Source organism: Patiria miniata, unplaced genomic scaffold (assembly GCF_015706575.1).
Source record: "Patiria miniata isolate m_02_andy unplaced genomic scaffold, ASM1570657v1 HiC_scaffold_5, whole genome shotgun sequence".
Lineage (NCBI taxonomy): Eukaryota > Metazoa > Echinodermata > Asteroidea > Valvatida > Asterinidae > Patiria > Patiria miniata.
Window position 1 is genome coordinate 27,343,374 of NW_024037072.1, and position 24,189 is coordinate 27,367,562.

General features: G+C 40.1%; 1 protein-coding gene across 1 annotated transcript; it reads right to left on the reverse strand.

Moving 5' to 3' along the window:
- Positions 1–312: 312 nt before the first annotated feature.
- On the reverse strand, positions 313–17,495 carry LOC119740878 (solute carrier organic anion transporter family member 3A1-like). The gene is made up of 9 exons (XM_038216335.1): positions 16,908–17,495; positions 6,393–7,047; positions 5,353–5,679; positions 5,014–5,178; positions 4,193–4,394; positions 3,804–3,936; positions 2,914–3,098; positions 1,592–1,653; positions 313–869 (listed from the first exon to the last, which is right to left on the reverse strand). Exons 2-9 carry the CDS (start codon positions 7,033–7,035, stop codon positions 574–576), a joined length of 2,013 nt encoding a protein of 670 aa, XP_038072263.1. The 5' UTR covers positions 7,036–7,047; positions 16,908–17,495; the 3' UTR covers positions 313–573.
- Between the last annotated feature and the right edge of the window lie 6,694 nt (positions 17,496–24,189).

Sequence of the window (24,189 nt, forward strand, 5' to 3'; positions counted from 1 at the left end):
ATGATTTATTAAACATCGGCAGAGCTATTCCAGTGAGCAATCCAAGTTTCTCCCGTGGATTTTTGTGAGTGTTTATTTGACCGAACTTTGTGAGCGTTTTCACCACGTGAGTTGAAACCAACTCGCCCCGCATTCACGGCGCGGGCAGTCGCCCCGTTCGCGTTGCGTTGTGCATGGACTCGGCCCAGTTTTGGCTGTTTACATACTGCAACTTGGTGAGTCACTTAACTTGCAATAAACTCGGGAGTTAAAGTAGGACAGTGCAACCAATTCCTACATGCTCTTTTCAAATCTGTAAAAAAAAATGACCAGGGTCGACAAACGACTCATTTCTCTTGATCGCATCACATTTTTATTTTAAAAAAATCATCAAATGAGAATAATACTCTCGGAGATTAAACTCAGTCTCCTCAACCCTAAAAGGTCTGTGCGGAATCCGTAATGAATTGCATCCCGAGGAGATTTATAATTAAAATTGAATACCATTCATTCGAAAATACATATGTATATATCCATTTTCATATTACCGTACTTATTTAAACTACACAATCAAGCTGAAACACGGGAGCAAGATTACGTTTTCCCAAAATAGGCAAAATTTGTTATCTGCTGGTTGTGAGTGCTTGCTTTATTTTCCTTCCCCTTCACGTCATCATTGGCATCTTTATCTGTGTACGAAGGAAACTTCCATACAATGAGCATGGAGCCAAGACATATGATCGCAACCCCCAATGCCGAGCCGTTGAAGGTGTAGCGGTACCAGACCTTGTCGTACAGAAAACATGCTCCTTGGCCATAACACGTTTGTTGCCATCCCACGCAGGCGGTGTCGATGAGGGCGCCAAACATATAACTAGCCGGGATAGTACCTAAGACAAAAAAAACATGTGGACAAAAATAAAATTCGGGATTGAATCGGCTTTTGAAACATTTTCACATCTAGAACCGAGTAAAATTGTTTGTCAAGGTAAATTAGGTACACAGGTGACACCATTTGCAAAAAAAAAAAATTTTTTTGCCGATTCAATTACAAATTCAACTCAACTCGGATCGCGCGCCCTCAAGGAACATCACAATTAATTGGAAGCAGAATAATAAAACAAGGTATCTTGTGGAAATTTAATTTCGGCTTTAGGTGACATTATACCATTTGAGAAAACTGTGACAATGCATCTTCCTTTTGTTCTCGACGCAAAGCATAGATTTCCATTCAAAGCGTGATGGTTTGCTCATTACCATTGCGAGGAAAATGATGAGAATTCCTTTGTTCTCGAAAATGACAATATAGGTGCAGTGATTTCACAGGATACTTGGTCCTATTATTTCCTTACAATCAAATAGGATATTTCATAATATTTTGAATGTTTGCCTTTAATGTTCCATTACGGGGGACAAAACCGGACATCTACTTTTCTGCTGTCGGGTAAAAAGCGTGTTCAGAGCGATGCTCAAAATTCAGACGAAAGCGCATGACCTTTCTTCAGAAGCGAATGAACATTTTAGGAAAGTGGCCGGGAAAACCTGTATTGTGGGGGTTTTTTTCAGTATAAAAATATCCTCAAATCAAAACAACCTATGTGTTCGTACTCACCGAGTAGACCGGCAAGATATAGGATTGCCAGAGCCACAGGCCTTTCTGCCGATGAAACGCATCTTTTAAAAAAAAAAAAAAATATTTCATTTTTTTTTATTATAAAAAATATCCTCAAAATCCCTCAAATCAAAACAAATTAAATAACACTGCAAGTCGCTTTCTGTATTGGAGTTAGAAATTTATACGAAAGGGGCCTTGCCCGATGAGTTTTCAATACAAAAAAAATACTATACAAATAATGAATGTTTGTGAGTGCAATGGTAAAAATAATTTGATGAGGAGACAGATCAAATGTTCCATTCCACGAAGCAAAGCCGAGTGGAATGGGACATTTCACCTTTCACCGAATGAAATTATTCTTTCCAATGCACGAACGTGAAACATTCATTATTTGCTTTATATAACGCCCGTCTTTGTCATTTGGTTGGTCGACTTTTAATAGCCAATATATTCAGGTTAAAAACTGTTTAAAAGATCGACATGTTCATCATATTTAATTTGTGCAAACTGTTCAACAGGTTGGGAATCATCATATTCAATTTTATCTCGATTTAAAACAGCGCCACCACCGGCAGCAGTGACACCGTGCAATGGAAGTTCTATTCACCGTGCAATAGAACTTCCATTGCACTGTACGCTGCGCGCCGCGCGCGCGCCGTGCGTTGGTACGAATAATTCAATGACATGTGATCAACGACCCACCAATCAGATGACGGGGATTTATTCAGGTGTTGTATAAAAAGTTTTATAACACCTCACCCACAGATTCTGTGTCTTGATTGGCCGAGAGCGAGTCACATGTTACTTTCTAATTTTGCTATCTTTCTGTGCACGGCCAAAAGTACTATGCGCATAGCAACCAAAGTACTATACCATTAGCAACCAAAGTACTATTTCCACGGCGCGGTATTTGTGTGTAAATGCATGCTGGTGTGCGCATTGCGCGTTGTGCGTAGTGCGTATTATTCCAAAGAGAGCGTTCAAACATTTCGTGAAGGGGTAGTTTTTAAGAGAGAAATACACTATCCACCAATTTTGTATTGAAATTGAAGATTATTTCAACTGTGTTCAGATTTAAATAATTTAAAATATTAAAATCAAGCAGAATCTGTGAGTAAAGTGTTATAAAACAAAAATTGAATGCTTTATCTCGTGGTGAAGTAAAACTAGCCTTCCTCGGTGATCCATGGACCATTCTATTTTCCCTCGGCTTCGCCTCGGGAAAATAGAATGGTCCATGGATAACCTCGGGAGGCTAGTTTTACTACACCACTCGAAGCATTCAATACTTGTATAATAGCGAATGGAAAAAAAGTTACCTCATGACGATATTAAAACGCATGAGCTGTGCGAACTGCGCAAACAGCAGTACTGCAGTCAGCAAAACCAGGTACGGTGCATAGGAGATGCAATGACTGTCACAAGCGCCCTCAACCGTCAGAAGTGTACCATTTAGGTTGGTTGGTCCAGTGGCTAAGCATGAACAATCTCCATATTCCTGATTCTGCAGGCGAATGGGCATTAGTTGAATGAGGTATACATGTACAGGTAAACCGTATTTTACCTCTTTATAATATATTTAGCTTGTTGACCAAAAACAATGGCAGAGTCAAATGATTAGTAGCCTATTGGTCAAATTCCCCTTCAGTGTCGGAAGCAGAATCTACCCCCAGACTGGGAACTTAAGTTCTCAAAACGATACAAAAGATCAGGCCAACTTTACTCACTTTTTATCCTGCAAATTTAATTCTCCAAAACTTTCATTGGGCAAAGAAAAGTTCCTCAGTATTTCACCAACCAAGTTTGAGACTCAATTCAATTTTTGAAAGCGACTTTTCTTCAATAGTTGGCAGTGGCTTGCACATGAGAGGGAAGCCAAGTGATTTCAAAATGAGGCTAAAAACTAGACTTGTACATGTCCATCATGGTCCAAGTTTTTTACAGGACTGACGTCGTCATTCAGTGTCATTATTCTGGTGCCTGACTATGGAGAAATGTGTAGAAATAGTGACCTGGTACCCGACATCCTATATATTTCTTTTGGCACAGTCAGCCGACAGTTGATTGATGCAGTACTGAAGAGTTGTTGGACTGGCTGTTTCAGATGTCAGTCTATTGTCTTGTTGTGCATGTTTTCAGTACCTTAAGTTGTGGGACTCTCATACACAGCATTAAGAGTCCCAAATTTTCGGACTATATCTACCCATACCTGCTCAGTGACGAGTTGGCATCCTGCGTGGCAGGCTGATATATAGGTGATCCCATGGCCATCGCATACAGGTGAGTACGCAGACAAAGAACATTCACAGGCTGAGTTGCAGGGCGCCTCTAAATCAAGCTGGCTGAAAAACGAGAATCGTGTACTATTTATTTTCAGAAATGATCACACGTACTAAATCTGTCGGGTGCATACCTATATGTTCCCCAAAACCTATGTTCCCCAACCGTTACCCTAACGCTAAGGATTTTGGAGAACAACATCGGGTAGACTCAAATCTGTCTATCATTCGTCATACATACAACACTCGTCATGACCTAATAAATTATACCAAAATGACTTTGTGTCGGCTACAGTTTACACAATTGTTACTAGCATGCCTTTGTCCCTTGTATGGCGTGAAGACACCGGCAACATTCTCATTTGGGCAACCAATGAACAAATTCGCCGTGAGGCCAGCGACGCCGAGAGCCAGTGCGACGCACGAGAGGGAGACTAGGCCCCGGTATTGAATGTTGAATCGTTTGACGAGGGAACCAGCCACCATGAAGCCGACGGCGTATGCAGGAGCTAGAAGACAACCTGATGAATGATGGATATATAGGACAATAAGTATCACAAGGTCTCGCCGTTTAAATTTGGTAACTGTAATTGATTTCGTAATGTTAAATGTGAGTTGCATAGTCCTTATCTTAGCCGTTCTCAAATGTGTATTTATTGTTCATATTGCCCAATGATTCCTTTTGCTGTTTGAAAGGGAAAAATGTTAATGTGGATAAATTTGCTTTTGTAACAAGGTATTGCTTAAATGGTGCCCAGATGCAATGTATTTTTGGTCACTTTCTAAAGTTCGACATTAATCAAATCTACAGTTACCGGAACATCGTCTTATTAGTCAACTTAGTAATTGAGAAAAGTGTAACTATTCTGAATATGTATGATTGCGTTAAATTGTTTGAAGAAAACAAGAGAGAGAGAGAGAGGGGGATAATTTAACCTGTAATACTTCCTGCACTAGATGAATAGTCAAGTAATTACGTCATTGTGATGTCACATCATGCTTTTACAATGACGCGAATATATTGGTAAGTAAAATGAACACAACCACACCACTAGTGCACTGTGGTGAGTAGGCCGCCTTAACCCCATGTTGTAGTTTCCCCAAATCTACCAATGCCTGATGTAACTATTGCAGCCTTACCTGTCAGGATGTCGGCAAGTCGGGTTTCCACCTCAAACTGAATTTCCAGGTACTTGGGAACGAAGACACCATAGCCATACACAAGGAGGATAGCACCAGCTTGGGACAGGCATGTCAGCATGCAGTCACGGTTTTTCAACACCTTCCACAACGTCGACAAACTACCTGTTTGGGGATATAATCGCGAAAATGAATCCCTCAAACACGTTTAAAATTATACCATGGTATAAACAAACAGTCCCTGTAACTTTTGCCATTGATCATCAGAGAGTTACAGGCCATAATTTATCAGCGCAAACGAACTGTAGAATAATATGTAAACATCATTATTTTCATTACCACTCGAAGTTTCTCCTTTGGGGAACCGTGTCCCACTCTTATTGTCCGTGTCCCCGTCATCTCCACTGACGCTGTCGCTGCCTTTGGCGTTGGTACGGGACTTTCTCATGACCACGGGAAATCCAAAGAAGGGCAACACTGGTAGCACATACAAGACTGAAGCAACAAGGTAGCCCAGCCACCATGCTCCCACCCACACCCTGTCCTCGGGAGTCACGGGCACGGCTGATGATGGGATTCTGTAGAAGTCTACCCACAGACCAAGAAATGCCGCAGTCGCGAAGATGCCTGCTACTGGTGACAGGCCTTCCACAGCTCCCCAGATACCTGATTAAAAAAATGGTTATTGGAGAGAAACTAATAATCTAGGGCGATATTTTCCATTAATCAGTTATTATTTATACCGTGTGTAAAAGTTCATATATGTCAAATGACATGGATCTATTGGCCAAAGTCAGTTATATAAAACAAATATTGAGTGGCTTAAGGGGCGTACAATCAAAAAGCGGGGGGGGGGGGGTCGTACCATACTTTCGATGGGGGTGCTGTTCAAATCCGACGATTATTAACACTTTATCACAGAATAATGTACGTGTACCCCCTAACCAAGCTGGCTCGGTACGTATTTTATGCCAGGCGGACATTAATACTAGCAACAAAAAAAATGGGTGTCGGAGCAGGGGGGGGGGGGTGGTTTCGCATTTTTTGTCCCCAGGACTTTGTATGGAAAAATATGTTTGGGACAGAGCGGGGGGGACACCCCCAAAACCCTCCCTCTGGATCTGCGCCTGGGCTTCAATGGGAGAAATATTATCGCTCGGTAAAATCTGGACTTTTTCAGTTCACTCGGCTTCGCCTCGTGAAATGGAAATGTCCAGATTTTACCTTCCGATAATATTCCTCCCATTTCACTCTGAGCCACTCAATATTTATATACCATCACACTTTTAGATTGTAGCATACTGAAGAAAACATAAGGTAGTTCAATTTAGTAAAAATCAATGGCAGATTTACATCTGATGTGATTAAAACACAGTTACCTGTATAAAAGGCCGTATCTTTTGGAGTTGTATTGTCCGAGATGTATGCGTACACTGTTGTGAACATGATCATGATACTTGCACCTTCAAGCAGTGTGCTTGACAGCAGAATGTAGAAAGCAACCTGATTAGGAGACACAGTCTCAGCCGGCTGGTCTGTGCAATCTGCCCCCGACTTGTCTGCCATGCACAGCATCTCTACCTGCTGAAACGCGCCCTCTGTGTCATTGGTAGCCTCAAGACCTGCAGGAACGTATGGATCTTGAATGAACTGTGGGATGGTTCCAACAACAGTCGCAAGACCACTCAACAGGGAACATATTCCCAGTAGGCGTGGTCGATTGGTATCCGGCTTACTGAAGAATAAGATCACGAGCACGTTGCCAAAGACGCCGCCTACGGAAAAGCCTGATAATAACAGGCCAATCTGACCAAGACTGAACTGATACCGGTGTTCAATTGTGGTTATCGTCCCCTGGATCACCCCGACGATAAAACTATCGGCAAAGAGGAACATGCTGACAACGACAACGAAGATAGCCGGCCGTGCGAAGCGTTGAAGACACGGCGGTCTGACAGAGCAATAGCTGCACTCCGGAGCATCTTCGTCAGCGAGTTTCTGTTTGGGTTCTTCAATGACCATAGTTGACAATATCTGTATAGGGATAAAGGTTTACATTTTTAAGAAACGGTTTATAATGGTGAAAATATAATAAAGACTCATAATACAATGCTAATTGGCTGGGTGGTGAGTGCGTCGCCAAGATTTTTTTTTGAGGGGGAAGGGTTGGGGCGCAGCACAATACCCCCCTCCCAAAAAAATTCTTGTACTTTTCCAGCATATTATTCTCGATTTATCATTTTTTGAGGGTGGGCAATGACATTCGGCCCCATACAATTAACAACAATATGACTTCGTGCCTCTTTTTCTGTGTCACATCCCCTTTTCTTCTTCTCTATTTTTTTCTCTAAGGGGGGGGGAGAGGATCCCCAGCCCCCCCCCCCCCTTCGCAACACCCATATGCACACCGCCAGCCCGGCCGTATCCGCATAAGTCAAATGCCAATACACGTGGCGACTGAGGGTCAGTTGTAGGCCTTCATGAGTAACGCGTAGCACTTGGACAGTGCAATGGCACGCCGAGCAAGGGCGTCACTTCTCACAAGAAGGGGGAGGGGGCATACCTTGATCAGAACCAATGCGAGCGCGAAGCGCCAAGCCTTAATGGTTGGCGTTCGGGGCCGGCTTAAGGGCCCCGACAAATTCGATCTGATTCAATTTCTGACAACTTTAACCAAGTTTGTTAAGAAAAAGATTATCACTTAAACTTCATTTTTGAGTTTGGAATCCTGAATCAGCTATTCTGAGCTATACATATGCTCCAATTTTTAGTCAGGGACGAAAAACAGTTGAAGAAAAACGATATGATAGCACCCCCCCCCTCCCCCCTCCCCCACTTTAGAAAGTGGGGAAACAGTCCAGGGGCCGTGAAACAGTTTATGGCAATTTTTTTCATCTATGTCAGTTCTTCAGTACTGGACTATTAGTACGGCAGTCCAGAGCATTTCGGTCAAACGAACAAGGTACCAATATCCGAGCACAGAAACATTGTGTGACCTAACATATTCAGATATAGATGTCTGCCGGGGACCCCCTAGCTGCTGCATGTGGCCCGTGGGGCCCAAAAGAAGGGGCAAATAATGGCCTGGATCAAATATTGGAGGATATATTTTCCAGAACAGGTAGGCCTAAGTTAACTTTTCCCTTTGATAATATAAACGTATCATGCACATGTGTATTATGAGTGGAGGGGGCGTGGCCGCCACCCCCTCCATGTGCAATTTCGTCCATTTCGTCACAATGTGTTTGTTTTTAATCGTGCCAAGTTTCTCTGACATGTTTACTGATGTATTTCAGTTGTTTTGAAACCCATTTTATGAAAATAGAGCTCCCATTCATAATTGAACAACTTTTCCCATTGATAATGTACACACATGCACATATGCATGGTAGTGCGCATGACAGTAGCAGATTGAATTCAGTTGAAACTTCCCAGATGCATAACAAACGATAAATATAACCAGTTTTTGTTATGCCTTAATAATTGGTAGTTTTAGAAAATTACAATGCACCGGTTTTAGGTTAGACAAATTAACTTAGAAGTGGTGCAAAAAGAGTGGAGGGGCGTGGCCGCCACCCCCTCCATGTGCATTTGTGCACACATTTGTATATTGTCACAATGCATGTTTTGATCGTATCAAGTTTCTCTGTGATGTTTGCTATACATTATAAAAGGTTGAATTGAAACTTACACTACAGATGTCCGGTGGTCCTTTTATTAGGCGAAGTAAAAAAAAAAAAACCTTGTTTCTCGTCCCGCCCGCTTCCTTTTTGGAGGCCGCCTGGATTTTTTAATTGTTTTTTTTTATGTTTGAAAAATGCAGTTAAAAACACCGAAAAAGTCCACAAATTCATTGGAAAATAAATGCTTGCGAAACATGTGACCAATACAACTCTAACTGACAAATATGTTCAGTTTTCTTGTCCAACTTGTCTTTCATTTTAAAAGTGTCTTTGAACAGTGGAAACACCAACGGTTGCAGGAAATTTTAAAATGGCGACCATCTTTCAAAAACCCCGACGAGAAACACGTTTTTTTTGTATTCGGCCTTACACAACTTTAAAAGTAACTAGACTTATGTTTGTGGACAAACATAGGGCTGTTTCGGTATTTTTGGTGACATGTGACATGTAAAGTTTGAAGTACAAGTTCCATCCAGAAAGAATGTGTAGTTCTGTTGATAATAACTGGTGGCATATAATATGTGATTACATTCCCATAGGGCTTTGAATTATTACGTCACATGTGACGTAATGACGTCATGATTACGTCACAACAATTTTCATCTATAGCTATATTTTTGTTTGTAAATTACAACTTAGCCATAGCATACATCGTTGAAAGCAAGTTCACATCTTTCACCAATTTTAAATTACAAGGCCAAGGAAGGGTCACGTGATTTTGCACATAGTATATAAAAATTAAGACCCTGGATTATTCTATCGATTCCTGCAAACGTCAAGTTCAGTTCTCTCACGGTTGAATTTATATTGATTTTCAAAGATCTATTAATCTTTAACGTGACGTCACGTGACCCATGATGACGTAATCGTGACGTCACTTCAATTTTCATCTATAACACTTCCCGGTCTAGGTACATACCAACTTTTAACCCAAATGGACCTGTAGTTCAGGAGATATAGGCCTTCAAAATATGTTCATTTTATATAACGTCATATGTCACGTGATGACGTCATCATGACGTCAAGTTAATTTTCATCTATAAGACATCCCAGTCTAGGTACATACCAACTTTCAACCAAATCGAACCTATAGTTCTGGAGATATAGCCCAATCTGTCAGATCTAGCTGAATTCTGCTAGAAAACGGTCATAATAGAAAAATCGCATATTATGTGACGTCACGTGATTCGTGATGACGTCACGATGACGTCAATGTTTGGGGCAAATCGTCAGATGCTGGTCTAAGTGTGTGCCGAGTATAAAGTCAATCGGATTGATTTAAGTGCCCAAAGTGCCTTCGACTGTAAAAACGTGTACAAATGCTATGGGGAATGGCTGAAAAAGAAGAAAAAAACTAGAGGTCTATGTCTGTTTGCAAAAGAACATAGGGCCTTTCCGCATTATGTTTTTTTCATAAATTGAGGTCATGTTTTTCTGTTTTGTGCAAAACTGTGTGCATTTACCTTTTGTCTAACAAACCTCATTCAAAATGAAATTTGATTTCGGCATATTGCATTTGTGAGATACGGCAAAAGTCTTATATATAAAATATATAAATAATCACAAGATGACGTCACGATGACGTCAGCGCAATATTTATTGGTAACACATCCCGGCCTGCCCCCATACCAAGTTTCAACCCAATCTAAATTACTGTTGATGAGATATAGGGGCTTAAAATATACAAACGATGATGTCACATGTCTAATGATGATGTCATTGTAACAATACTTGGCAGTGCTCATTATGTTATTGTGGTTTTAGTCTGTACCAAGTTGGAAAACAATCGGATTAATGAAAGTGTTAAATTTTGTAAGCAGAATAAAATTGGAAATATTAAAAAAGCTTTAAAAATCGACCGATGACGTCATCGTGACGTCATTCAAGATTTTGTGTACTAGTACTTTGTATCTACCCACCCACCAAGTTTAATGACGATCGGACATTCCGTTATATGTGTTTCAAAAAATCACATTTTTGCTGAAGTCATCATGACGTCACGCATTTTTCCAAATTGTGTGCATATATCTATTGCCCAGCGAACCTAATACAAAAAGAATTTTGAATTTATCATTCTCGTAATTGAATATAAAATAAAATCTTATGTGTAACACTTTCCGGTCTAACCACATGCTGAGTTTCAAGCCAATCAGACGTACCGTTCTGTAGATATAGGGCATTGAAATATGCAACTTTGCGATGACGTCACATGACCCATGATGACGTCATCATGACGTCGCTCGTCCGCATAGGCCTACATCTATGCTGTATGGTCTATGCCTATGCAATCTTTGAACGATATGCAACAAAGTTTAATGGCAAAAGTGGCGTGTAGAATAAACGTGTACAAAGTCTATGGGCTTTTGGGGAAAAAAGAGGAAGAGGAAGAAGAAGAAAAAAGAAAAAAAATCAGAACAAAAATAAAGGCTTTTCCGCCACATGCGGAAAAGCCAAAAATCAGAACAAAAAGAAAGGCTTTTTCGCAAAAAATAAAAATAAAAAGGAAAAAACCATTAACGAAAACAAAAGCTGTTCCCAATTGAAATTGGGAACAGCTAAAAAAACTTTAACGAAAACAAAAGCTCTTCTGAATTGAAATTGGGAACAGCTAAAAATAACATTACTTCCCCGCGCTTACTCGTGCAAGCTCGACAGCGTTCGATTTACCTCTCACGTGACTTCTCGTGCTTACTCAAGCCTGGCCCAACTAACCGACTCGCCGAGCCGGTTACTTGGGTAAGTATCCCAGAAGGCCATGCAACGTCCGGCGGGCGCCTCAGGCCGTGTACGAAACGGGCCTCTACGGAGCATAGCGCTACAAACCCTGTGAAGCTCTATGCACGGAGCTATACGGCTACTTATTATCAGTGCGTCCCCGCGTATTTTCACTGGGCGTGATCTTTGGGGAGTCAAGAAAGTATTTCCTAACAAAATTGGAAATATTTCTCACTCCCAGATTCATATCCTATTATCATTTTTGCAATAAATGACCATCATTGAGATAATAATAAGAAGAAAAAAAGTTATTCAGTGTCATGTCAAAATTCAACTTTCCAGCCATGGGCGTCGCGAGCGGGGGGCAAAGGGGGCACCCCCTCCCCCCCCCCCCCCCCCCTGCAAATAAAAGCAAAAAAAGAGAGGGGAAAAAAAAGATAAAGTGGCGAGAAGTCATATTGGTTTAAATTTAATGGGAGGCAAACTGTCCCGGCCGCCCTCTAAAACTGATAAATCGAGAATATGTTGAGAAATACAGGAAGTTTTGGGGAAAATATTTCCCCCCCCCCCCTCTACAAAAAGTCATGTTTCCAGCTCCTGCATGAAACTTCACCCGCAACCGTTCGTTTATTTAGCTCCACTGCGCATGTCTGTCATCACACGAGGAGCCAGGCGCGAGTAAGCTGGGGGAAGTAGTCGAACGCACTCAAGGTAAATTCCCTTCCTCAAGAAACAAAAATCACCTGATATGGGAAAGGTGTATTCGAATACAAAGCATGGAAACTCTGTCTATGCTTAACATGAGAAAAAATAGTAACTTATAAAAAAAAAAGTGATTCCAGTCAACAGCAAACTATCACGATGGCTGTGAATTCCAAAATTCGTTTTAAACTGTTAAATTAAAAAAGAAATATGTTGGTTTTTTATGGGCAGATGTTGGCCATCCATTTGCACCTTCTGCTGTCATGATAAATTTCAAGTTTTAATATTTACAGGGCTTCTCAGTGACAACTTTTCATATCCATAAAGCTTCTTATTTATTAAAATTGCCAAATAAAACAACAGATAGATAAAATTGAACTCTATCAAAAACGAAAACTAGTGAAATTTAGACGGATCATCGCTTGGTTGACGTCTTCAGTTTCGCTAGACTATAAAACGATAGATAGATAAAATTGAACTCTATCAAAAACGAAAACTAGTGAAATTTAGACGGATCATCGCTTGGTTGACGTCTAAGTAAACATGCAGCTTCGGTTTCATTTTGTCGCATATCTGACGAAGTGACGAATCGGTCATTTTGGTGTTCTTTTTTATTCATTGAGTTTTAGGGTTAAAAATATTCGAATTTTCAGATTTTTAGGTTTTTAATTCATGAAAGCAGTTCATTTTTGTAGTTCCGAAACCCCCTAAGTGACGAATCGGCACATATTTGCGAACTGACGAATACATTATTCGACACTTGGTCATATCAGAACAGCGCGCATCCAGTATCTGACAAAGTGACGAATAACCAGTTATTCATTGGTTACGCACACACTCGCCTTAATAATTGAACGGCGTATGAGGGAACCAGGGATGTTTCGCGCGCTTTCCGTCAGCTTTCAAAACAAACCAACGGCGCTGCAACATTATAATGATGACTAAAAAGAGATAACCGTTACTACTTCACCTTTATGCAATTTTGTGTGTGTGTGTGGGGGGGGTGTACAGGCATTACATTCACTGTGTGGACTTCCGAACAAAAGATGTCCACATAAACCAGGTAGAGGAGACACTGTGCGGACTTGGGCAAGTCCACACAGTGTTTCCCCATTTCTGAAAAACAGGTTTAGAGGCATTTTCGGGTTAGGTTTATCTGTAGCAGAATGAAGAGAAACACTAAAGGGAATCATAGAAAAGAAATTGGGTTGAAAGAGTTTTCACAGTTTGAGAAAAATGAGTTTTTTCACTGGTTTTTCTTAACTACACGAAAGCAATGGAAAGTCCACACTTGGTATGTAACGTAAACTTGGGTGTGTGTGTGTGTGTGTGTAGTTGTAATCTTACAATGAACGGAGTACAAACTGTACTAGGCTAGGACTGCGCGACAGATAGGCATATACAGACTGGGATTCATTTAAAACGTGCGATATACTTTCCTTCAAAACTGGCCTTTTATAGGAATTCCACAAAAGGCCTACTGCATTTCGAGAAAATCTCGAAAACAGTCCCCTTTAAGTGGCTAATAAGAGCTGAAAACCTCATTTTAATCAGCCCATACTGAAATAAAGTGCCCCCTATTAGGGATGAAAATGAGGATATTTTTTTAAAACGTGCGGTACACTTTCTTTCATAAACGGCGTTTTATAGGAAAGCATTATTACTGCATTTCGACGGAGTCCATTTAAGCGGCTACTTAGAGCAGAATACTTTATTGGAATAAACCCATACTGAAATGAGGTGCACCCTAGAAGGTGAAAATAGGATTATTAAATAAAAAAAAAATTATTCAAAACATGTGCGGTACACTTTCTTTAAAAACCGCGTTCTATGGGAGACCCAAAATACTGCATTTCGAGATATTCTCGAAAATGGAACCCCTTTAAATGGCTAATTTCAGCATAAGACCTCATAGGAATAAGCCCATAACGAAAATGAAGAGTGCCCAGGAAGGTGATACTCAGGATGATGACATAAAAATATGTTTTATTTGTAGGTTTTCTTGCTAAGTAGGCGTTTTTTTTAGGAAACCCTAAATACTGCATTTCGAGATATTCTCGAAAACGGAGCCTCTTTAAGAGCAGAAAACCTCATTGGAATGAGCCTATACTGAAATAACGTGGGCCCTAGCTGGTGAGTGATGATTAGGATAATGAAATAAAAATATAAATTTATTTCAACGTGTGCGGTACACTTTCTTCAAAGACGACGTTTTATAGGATACCCAAAATACTGCATTTCGAGATACTGGTTTTGTATTCTCGAAAACGGAGCCTTTTAAGCGGCTAATTAAAGCAGAATGCCTAATGATAACAAGCCTTTACTAAGATTATTGTACCCTGGAAGACAATAATAATGGGATTATGAAACAAAACTGATTGTTTTTAAATCAATTGCTGTCTTACACGAATGAATGAATGAATGAATAAATAGTGTTGTTCGTTGTTAGTTCGCATTCACAGTTTTGTGTTCCTATTATTTTGTTGCGTCCATTCGAGATATTTTCCTTTATAATAACTGTTTTATTAGGCTACTGTATATTAATAAAAATGTATAGCAAGTACTTGGATTTGAACGTGGGGTTTATGTGTTACCATATTTCTTCCTTGAAAAAGAAAAGAAAATGTTTGTAAAACATACACATTTCTTTGAAAATGCGCGTAGTGACGAATATGCAATGGATTTGTAATGCGAAAACGCGCGCACAGTCAAAATGTTATCTTACAAAGTGACGAATAAGACATTTTTACGTGGCGAATAAGCACACTGACGTTTATTGCTATCTCGCGCAGTGACAGATAAGTTTCACTGCAAAAATGAGACAAACCTTTACTCTTACGAGCAAAAAAAAAAATTAATAGAAGTATTTTAACAATCAAATAACTACCTTGCATCAATTAAGAATGTACAAAAGGGGAAAGTAGTATCGAAAAGGACACGTAGAAAGTGTTCAACTTCAAACGCGTTTTTCTCAGAATTGCGTTTCCGCGTATTCACGCGTATTCGTCGGTTCGTCAGATATGCGACGAATTTTGTTTTAAGCCTGCGCAGAGTGACCTGCTACCCTTTGGGCCCAAGGTAACCGAATTAAAAAAAAATTGAGGGCCAATAACGTTCACCTCCTATCTAATCCTCATTCAACCCGTGCCAAATCAGCTGGTTCAATGAACTTTGCAGCCAGTGCTACACCAAGGCCGTGTCAACAAACTTTCGACCAGGCCTCCTGCCAAGTCTCATTGAAAATCAACAAAGACCTGTAACTTGACACAGTCATCTCCGTTCATAACTGCATACCACAGCCGCCAGTCAATTATCTTTCCAGCGCACTGTCAGACAACTGTCTGGACACTGTCTGCCACGTGCCTTTTTGTTGTATTGCTATGAATAGGGTCTTGCGTAGTGTGGGAAAATACCTGCTGCTGACGAGTTGTAAAGTTTGTTTGTAAACGCTGCGCAGGGTTAAAATGCTATATCAATGTAAGTAAATACCTCACATAAGGTCTATGGTGTGGATGACATCCAACCTGTCGAAAGAAAAACATTAACAAATAACTACATCTAACATTATCAACGAAAACAGGAACAAAACTTAACAGGCAGGTAAAACGCGATTTATCTTAATTCATTTTACATGCTCATTTGGAACTTTGACATTATTTTAGGTAGTGAACGTTTGCTTTTCAGGTCCATCATCACCGGTCATACATTCTAACATTTCTGGAAATGGAAATAACAATCAAATAAAAATTAATCAATCAGCATGCACAAATAAATATCAAAGCAATGAAACCAAAATCAAAACACTTCTTCAAATGGCTACATTGGCAACAAGTAAACGTTCGACTAAAGAAGCTGAATATTTAGCCCCTGTCACACCTTTGCGTATCCTAGTTCCTTATGAGTTCCTTATCAAAAATTTTCAATACGCAGCTGTACGTCCAATTAACGTCGAAAAGTTATAATCACTTTGACTTATGTGCAACGCACATCTAGCGTACAAGTAACGAATTCAGCGCATCCATTGCGTATGAGATGCGTATGAGTTGCGTATGCAGTGCACAACATTATTTTTCGGGCTGCGAATAGGTCAGTATGCAGTGCGCATGCCGAGCGTATTCCGGACGCACCCGACTTATGCCGACCGCATGCTTGACGCACTTGTGGGCGTATTCCGCTGCATTTCCACCGCTCGCCGTTCAGCGTGCGTTGCATCTGCGCTGCAAGTACGCTATGCATACGTCCAATACAGGTGGCTCATATGCTGACGGGGTGCGTCACGAACACATAGCGTACTCGTAACGCACTCGACCGATGCGGGACCGATGCGCTACGTATTTATAACTTATGACCTGCGTAACAGCGTACGCAGCGTAGTTTTGTGCATGCCCAAAACTATTCTGCGTACTGGGCCGTACCATGCGTATATCTGCGTACATAAAACCTACACAAAACGATAGAGATGCATATGAGGTTCCTATTGTGCGTACGACTGCGTATGAAAAAAATGTCAATGCGCAACTCATAAGGAATTAGGATACGCAGAAGTGTGACAGGGCCCTAAAGAAGGGTTCTTTAGGTACTACACCTGTGTGAGTCTGTCACAAAATGTTGAGCACGCAAACGAAGCGATTGTCTACTACAAATTTGGGAAGAGCTTTGTTTAGCTAAGAGTGCAATGACAGGTGAGTATATGCTCAGAATTCGGAAGTCAAATTCCAATGTAATTGTTCGATTGAAGAGCAATTGACAATCAATGGACTACACAATCTATTTGCTCATTTAACATACACTTACGGCGTCTTGACCACAGCAGGTATGCGTGTGGAACTGGTGCCGGTAGCTCAATGGTCACTGCTTGAAAATGGCGAAGTTTGTGGACAACGGGATTTACAGTTCGAGTTGACGATCGCGGCGAATACAAAGTTCAGTTTTTGACTCCTTTTTAATGTTCGCGAATAATCAAGAAAACTTGAGCTGAGGAGAGAACTTTTGTGGTCAGGGACAGACGATCAGGCTTGACAGGATAGGCGATGTCCGGGTTTGTTGTTCAACAGCGCAATGACTGCACCAGGGAGCTGGACGAGCACACGATTCTTCGATGCGGATACACGGGCGATCCTCAGTTCGGTCACGGTGCACAGTGCCAGGTAGCTCGATGAAGATCAACGACCTGCAGGCCGAGGCGTCGTGGTCGCACAGCGTCCGGCAACCTGACGGCTCGTCGAAAGCACTGGTAACCCAGCCTGCTGTATCGGCCTCGATGACCGGGTCGGCTTGGTAGCAGCTTTTCGGAACAGGTCTCAGGTCCGCGTCGCAGTGCTGTTGTGACGGAGTGGATAGGAGGATTTTGTCGACGGCCCTTGTCAACTAGTTGTCAGAGATGTGAGTTGCCGATGAAGGTCCTCTACCTGGATCTTCCACCATTTGTGACCCTTGATATTATTAGAGTCAGTAATAAAGGGGAAGTTCTGATGATGTGATGATTTATTCTCACACTCACTGAAAGATGAAATATACGGGAGAGGGAAACTCAGTTTAAGACCAGATGTTCCCTGGGCTCCGGTTAGCATTGGAATGGCGCTAACGCGGGCCGCGCCCCGTATTCCGAATCTCTATTGTGGTAGCGGCGAAAGTGATTGGTCAATGAAAATGAATATTCAAGACGATGCTTTGAATCAGAATAAAGTTTGCGGGGTGAATCTAAAAAAAGAATAAGGGGGGTACTTTTTACGCCTGTGACAATTATTTTGACTGGGAGATACTCAATTTTAAAAAGATTCGTCTACTTTAGAAGGACGCGGTAATACACGGGGCCGGATTGAAGTTTATTTAACTTTATTGTATTTCCTCAAAGTCCCAATCAAGGAGCAAAGCCTACCCCCAGGGGCATAACTACGGGGGAGACGGGGCACATGTACCCAGACCTCCAGTGGAAAATGGTTTTTTTTTTTCTTTGGAATGTGGTTTTTTTTTTGGGGGGGAATGTTTATTTTTTAAATGTTTTTTTTTTGGGGGGGGGGATTTTTTTTTCCTACCTGCCGTCAGCGGCGCCCCTTACCCTGAGCAGTCTGGTTCCCAGACCAAAATATTTTGACTATTCCTGATGAATCTTTAGGGTGCACACCGGTAAATGAGGCCTCAATCCGTCCGCCGAGCTCATAAATAAAAGTTATATCCTCAAACTATTCTATATTAGAGAGTTCTGATAAAATTGGGAAATTGAAGAGATATGGTAATGAACCTCTGGCCCGGGCTTGGGGCTTCCAATTCTGAGCATTGTGTATGCTATTGGGCTCGTAAGTGGCGCTATTTTGCCATGTTGTGGAGGGATCTTTTTTTCAAAATGGCTACTATAGGGGAAAATAGGGGTCGTCTTCTTTCGGGTGAGTTTATCTCGAAAAGTCAATGGTCAACCCACCAAAAAAAATGAAAAGAAAAGGAAAGATGACATGTTGATCATCATTTCTCTGTGCAGCTTGAATTTTGAAGTATGGGCATTTAGCACAAGTGTCTATGGGAATTTATTTGCAGGGTTGCATCCCTAAGATTATGACTACTAAGGGGAAGGGTGACGCTGAGGGCAGGTAGGTAAGAACACAAACAAAAAAATTCCCCCCCCCCAAAAAAAAAAAAAAAAAAAAAACATTCAAAAAAAAAATTCAAAAAAAAAAATCAAACAAATCTCCCCCCCCCAAAAAAAACAATTCCCGTATGGAACCAAATACGCATGCGTGTGTGGTGTATGGGAAGCAGGCAATGCCGAATCCGGTCAATGTATACACGCACAGACTTTACTCTCTCTGCCGCAACTTGCGCAAGGGTATTTTTTGCCAACGCCGTGTCAACTTTGTGAACAATTTGACAAACTGGGACCTTGGCACTGTTGAGGCAAATGTTAACGTTATCATTTAATGGGTAATTTAAGATTATATCGTCGTGTGCCCGGCAGAAGGGCATATGTGCATATGCCCTTATGCAATAGCGCGTAATGACCAAAATGTTCCCAGCAAAAGGGCATATGCAGAAAACTGCCTCCATCTTAATCAAATTTAAACATTTTCGTCATAAGGCGCGAGGGGGAACATTGGAACCTTTCAATGCAATTTTCTTGAAAATGATTTTTGCGTCAGAATGCTCATATGCCCTTCTGCCGGGCACCCGACGATATCTGATTTTATATTTGTTAGCAATTTTTGAAAAAAGGAAAGGTCTTTTCAACGGAACTTCCGGTTTGATTACGTCATACGCCTAAAACTTCGCACACGTCTTAAGTGGGTCAAGGTCATCATATAGGCCTACACCAATATTTAGGCGATTCCGACAAACTTCTCCACAGACATCTATTCAAAATACATTTTTGAAAATGTTCAACCTGTCGCTAGAGGGCGCTCGAAGATTGCATGACGTCATCGGTAGATGATTTGAAGAATACTATCAGCCAAGAGACTAACACCATTGAAAGCAAGTTAATATCTATTACCACTTTTAAAAATAAGCCACTTCCGGTTTTGGCCTTTTTCGACTGGAAGCAATTGTCACGTGATTGCACGCACACTAAATGAAATAAAGACCTCAACCTACTCTACCACTTGCCGGCTACAGAATGCTGCGGACGCGTACGGTTGATTTCTTATGTATTTTTAAATATTAAAAGTGTCACAATGTAATTGCCCATTAATAAACACCGGATGACGTCATCATGACGTCATCATTACGCAATGTTGTTCGAATTAGGGTCTTTGCTTGGACAAAGATTGGTGTAAATGAATTACTGGCAAAGAGTCAAAAATGCCCTTTGAAAATCGACAATTTTTTTTTAATTTCTGTGTACAAAGTCTATGGGAAAAAATTAAATATTCAAAAATCTATAATAAATTAGTCAATGACGTCACCATGACGTAAGTCTTCGGGACACATCTTTGCCATAAGGACAATGCATATGCTTAATTTGAATGATGTACGACAAAGTTCAATGCCAAAAGTGGCGTGTACTAGAATCGTGTACAAAGTCTATGGAATTTTGCATGGAACAAAAAGAAGAAATTACTCGAGCTATGTCTGTTCGATGAACAGAACATAGGGCTTTTCCGTATTTTTTTTTGGGGGGGGGGGGGTGTTTTGTCCATATGCACTTAGATTCCGTAGTAAGAGAACTAAATTCTTCACATACATGTATAGGACTTCAAAATGTACACCATTTAACATGACGTCACATGTCCCGCAATGACGTCATTGTAACAACACAATAAATCCCATGAAAGAAAGTGTAACATTTTTTTAGCGGAATAAAATCTTAAAAATTAAAAAATCATAAAAATATCAACCGATAATGTCATGACGACGTCATTTCAAATGTTGCATACTTGTGACATTATCTACCTATCCACAAAGTTTCATGAGGATGGGAACTTCTGTTATATGTGTTTTGGAAATTCGCGTTTTTGATAACGTCATCGTGACGTCACAACAAAAATGTGTATATATACCTATTACCTAACAAACAAAATACAAAAGGAATTTTGAATTTTTCATGTTGCGTTCGTGAGATACGGCTTAAAGGTCCAAAAATTCAAAAATTCATATAAAATCGCACGATTATGTCATTATGACGTCACCTCATTTTATCTATTACACATCGCAGTCTACCGAAACTACGAGTTTCAACCCAATCGGACTTACTGTTCTGTAGATATAGGACTTCAAAATATGCACGTTTGTGATGACGCCACGTGTCCCATGATGACGTCATCATAACATTACCTGTCAGTTTACATATTTTTTATTGTAGTCTTGATGTGCAGCAAGTTTGACGTTAATCCTTTAAAACAAAGTGTAAAATTTTTAAATGCAACAAAATTTTCAATATTTAAAAAAATCATATAAAATCTACCGATGACGTCATGGTGACGTCATTTCAGATTTTGCATACTTGTGACACCATCTACCTATCCACCAAGTTTCATGACGATTGGGCCTTCTCTTATATGTGTTTTCTAACAAACATAATACAACAAGAATTTTCAATTTAGCATGTTGCGTTCGTGAGATATGGCTTAAAGCTCCAAAAATTCAAAAAATATATTAAATCGCATGATGACGTCATGGTGACATCACCCCAATTTTTTACCTATAACACATCCCGGTTTACCAATATAGGGACAATGGAGGAAGGAAAACAAACAGCCCTACACGCCACATACTCAAAAGCAAAACCAAGAACGGCTGACACGAAATGTGTTTGAGTGAATGAGTTGTTAATTACCTGAAATCACAGAAATCTCAAAATTAAACACATGTACTAAATTTAAATACATCATAATAATTGCAGATTAAATAAACAATTAAATGTGACGTCATTTCATTTTTTTGGCCTTAGTTTAAGATTTTTATTTCGATTTATTAATTTGGTTCCTTCATTTATTGCTCTTGTGAAACGTTTCTGATAATTAATCTATCTTGCATAACACTTTGTGTTTAATTTCCTTGCTTATAACTTCGGGCTGCTATTCGTATGTTTACAACGCCTCTGGTGAAAAATTAAATCTTGAAAAAAAATGCTTCTGCTCTGCCTAAAACCGGGTAGGTCCTATTTATGAATGACCGATTCTGCTAGTTGATATATAAATTGCCCGGTAATAACATTAACAAAATTATAAAAAATAAAAACGCTTCCTAATTAAAACATTTGCAAATGTTTTAATTAGAAAGCGGTTTTTTGCAAGTAGAAAGTAAATTACAAAATTTGCTCTGGTGGATAATTTTAACTTTAGAACATGCATGTAGGCATGCACAATCCCTGCCAAAATGGTTGAGACACTTCCTGAGCCTCCCACGGTCACCCACTCCACAACATTTGAGTGGGGGTCGGGGCAGTGGCGTATCCAGAGGCGGGGGGGGGGGGACATTGCCCCTTTCTATATACACACTATATATCCCCATTTGAAAATGAGTGAAACATTTGAAAATGTGGGCCGTGATGAGAAATTCTAAAAATAGCACCAGAAATTTCTAATTTTGTTGCAACTAAACTACTAATATCCCCATTGCGTCATTAAATAACACACCACTGCCAATGTTCTTTCATACACTGTCAAGAGACTGAGTGAAACATCTAAAAATGTGGGCCGTGATGAGAAATATTAAGAAAAACACTAGAAATGTCTAATTTCGTTGCAACCAAACTACTAATATCCCCATTGCGTCATTAAATAACACACCACTGCCAATGTTCTTTCATACACTGTCAAGACCCCGAGTGAAACATCTGAAAATGTGGGCCGTGATGAGAAATTTTAAGAAAAACACTAGAAATTCCTAATTTCGTTGCAACGAAACTACCAATATCCCCATTTGCGTCATTAAATAAAACACTACCGCCAATGTTTTTTCCATACACTATCAAGATCCTGAATAAACCATTAGAAAATCATTTTGGGCCGTGATAGAAATTCTTTGAAAAACACTAAAAATTCCTAATTTCGTTGCAACGAAACTACTAATATCCCCATTTGCGTCATTAAATAACACACTGCCGCCAATGTTTTTTAAACACATCTTAAAATTTCCTGAGGACAAATTATTATTATTGTCATTATTATAGCTGTACATGTAAAAGGTACTCCAACTAAATTATTCTCCTCCATACAAAAAGAACAATATTGTAACACAAATCTCGCAAGTCCTCCATTCAAACATTTAACATTACCATGAACTATATGTTTATATCTTTAAAATAGTTTTTACCGTCTACGTATTTGTACAATGTAGTATTGCTTATTTTGTTTTGTACTGAGATAAGCACGATACGTTGTATTTATTTTAGCAACGCACACAAGCATTTGTAAACAAAAAAGAGGAGAAAATAAGAGCAAACTTACATGAATATGCAGCTTAACAAAGTATTAAATTTTGCATAATACAATGTTTAAGTATCTGATACTGATTAATCAATGTTACTTTTACGGCCATACAAATACGCAACCTACGGCGTGCGTTCGCGTTTCCCGCACTGACCAAGCGAAACCGAAACCCAGACTTGAGCAAGTCTACTTGGCTGCAGCCAGCTGGCGATATTGTAAATAAAATATTGGCAGGCTGGGTGCGCTGATATATCTGAGCATCGCCGAATTTGTACGTTAACGAAACTAGAAATTGGACGAAAGAGGGCGTTATTACATAGTTTCGGCGGATTCCTAATTTATGCATGTAATGCCCATTATGGGTGCAACATGTTGACGCTGTGTTGATGCTTTTTTTTTTACATGTTTTAGTGCGACTCGTATACTCCTAGAACGACCCGCATGGGTGTATGTCATTATAACTTCATAAGTAAGTGATCAGTAAATTTGTTATTTGTAATATCATTTGAAACTCTTCTTATTCTTATCGGAAAGATTTCCATTATACGAAGTTCACTCAACTCAACCATGGAGGAAGGAATAGCTCAACACCCTGTGTACAAACCCTATGAGATTGGACTGAAAAATTTTAAGTGTTTTCTAAGAAAATGCTTGTATTTTCTCACTGCTCAAATTGACTTTGATGACATGAAATTGCTATCTGGGGGCTCGTTAGTCAATATACAGAGGAAAATTAGTGAACTTCGCATATGGTAATCTTGCCACACCGGTATCACGCACAGACAGGGCCAGATCTTTCTCCAGAGGACCACTGTTTATGTATTATGGTTGTATTCTATGACTTCTCATCTTTTGCCCTCCGAGTAGATTAGGAAATATTTTTTCAAATTTTTCGAGAAATTAAGCATCTTTCTGGAGTCCATATCATTGCATAGTAGGCCTATGTGCCAGTGTTTGGACTAAATTCCTCAGTAGGTTGGGAAACCAGACGTGTGGCCTAAACGTACAGCGCAGCAATACTGAGGCCACACAAGTGGGGTTAAGCTAGGCCCTAGCTACAACAACGCGAACATGCTGTATATACTCTATGTCTACGAAGTCCGAGTAACTTGGACCCAACTTATCGCCTTTTTTAACATTTGGACATGGTCTGGCGATAGCCAGACCATGTCCAAATGTTAAAAAAGGCGATAAGTTTTTCTGAGTAACTTGGACCC

What these genes read in the sequence shown, in the direction of transcription:
- LOC119740878 (XM_038216335.1), bottom strand. Translation starts at nt 7,035, where the DNA reads ATGGTCATTGAAGAACCCAAACAGAAACTCGCTGACGAAGATGCTCCG. An exon ending in CAAAGGAGAAACTTCGAGTG is followed by an intron (nt 5,179 to 5,352) that starts GTAATGAAAATA and finishes ATCCCCAAACAG; the next exon opens with GTAGTTTGTCGACGTTGTGG. An exon ending in ACTTGCCGACATCCTGACAG is followed by an intron (nt 4,395 to 5,013) that starts GTAAGGCTGCAA and finishes ATCATTCATCAG; the next exon opens with GTTGTCTTCTAGCTCCTGCA.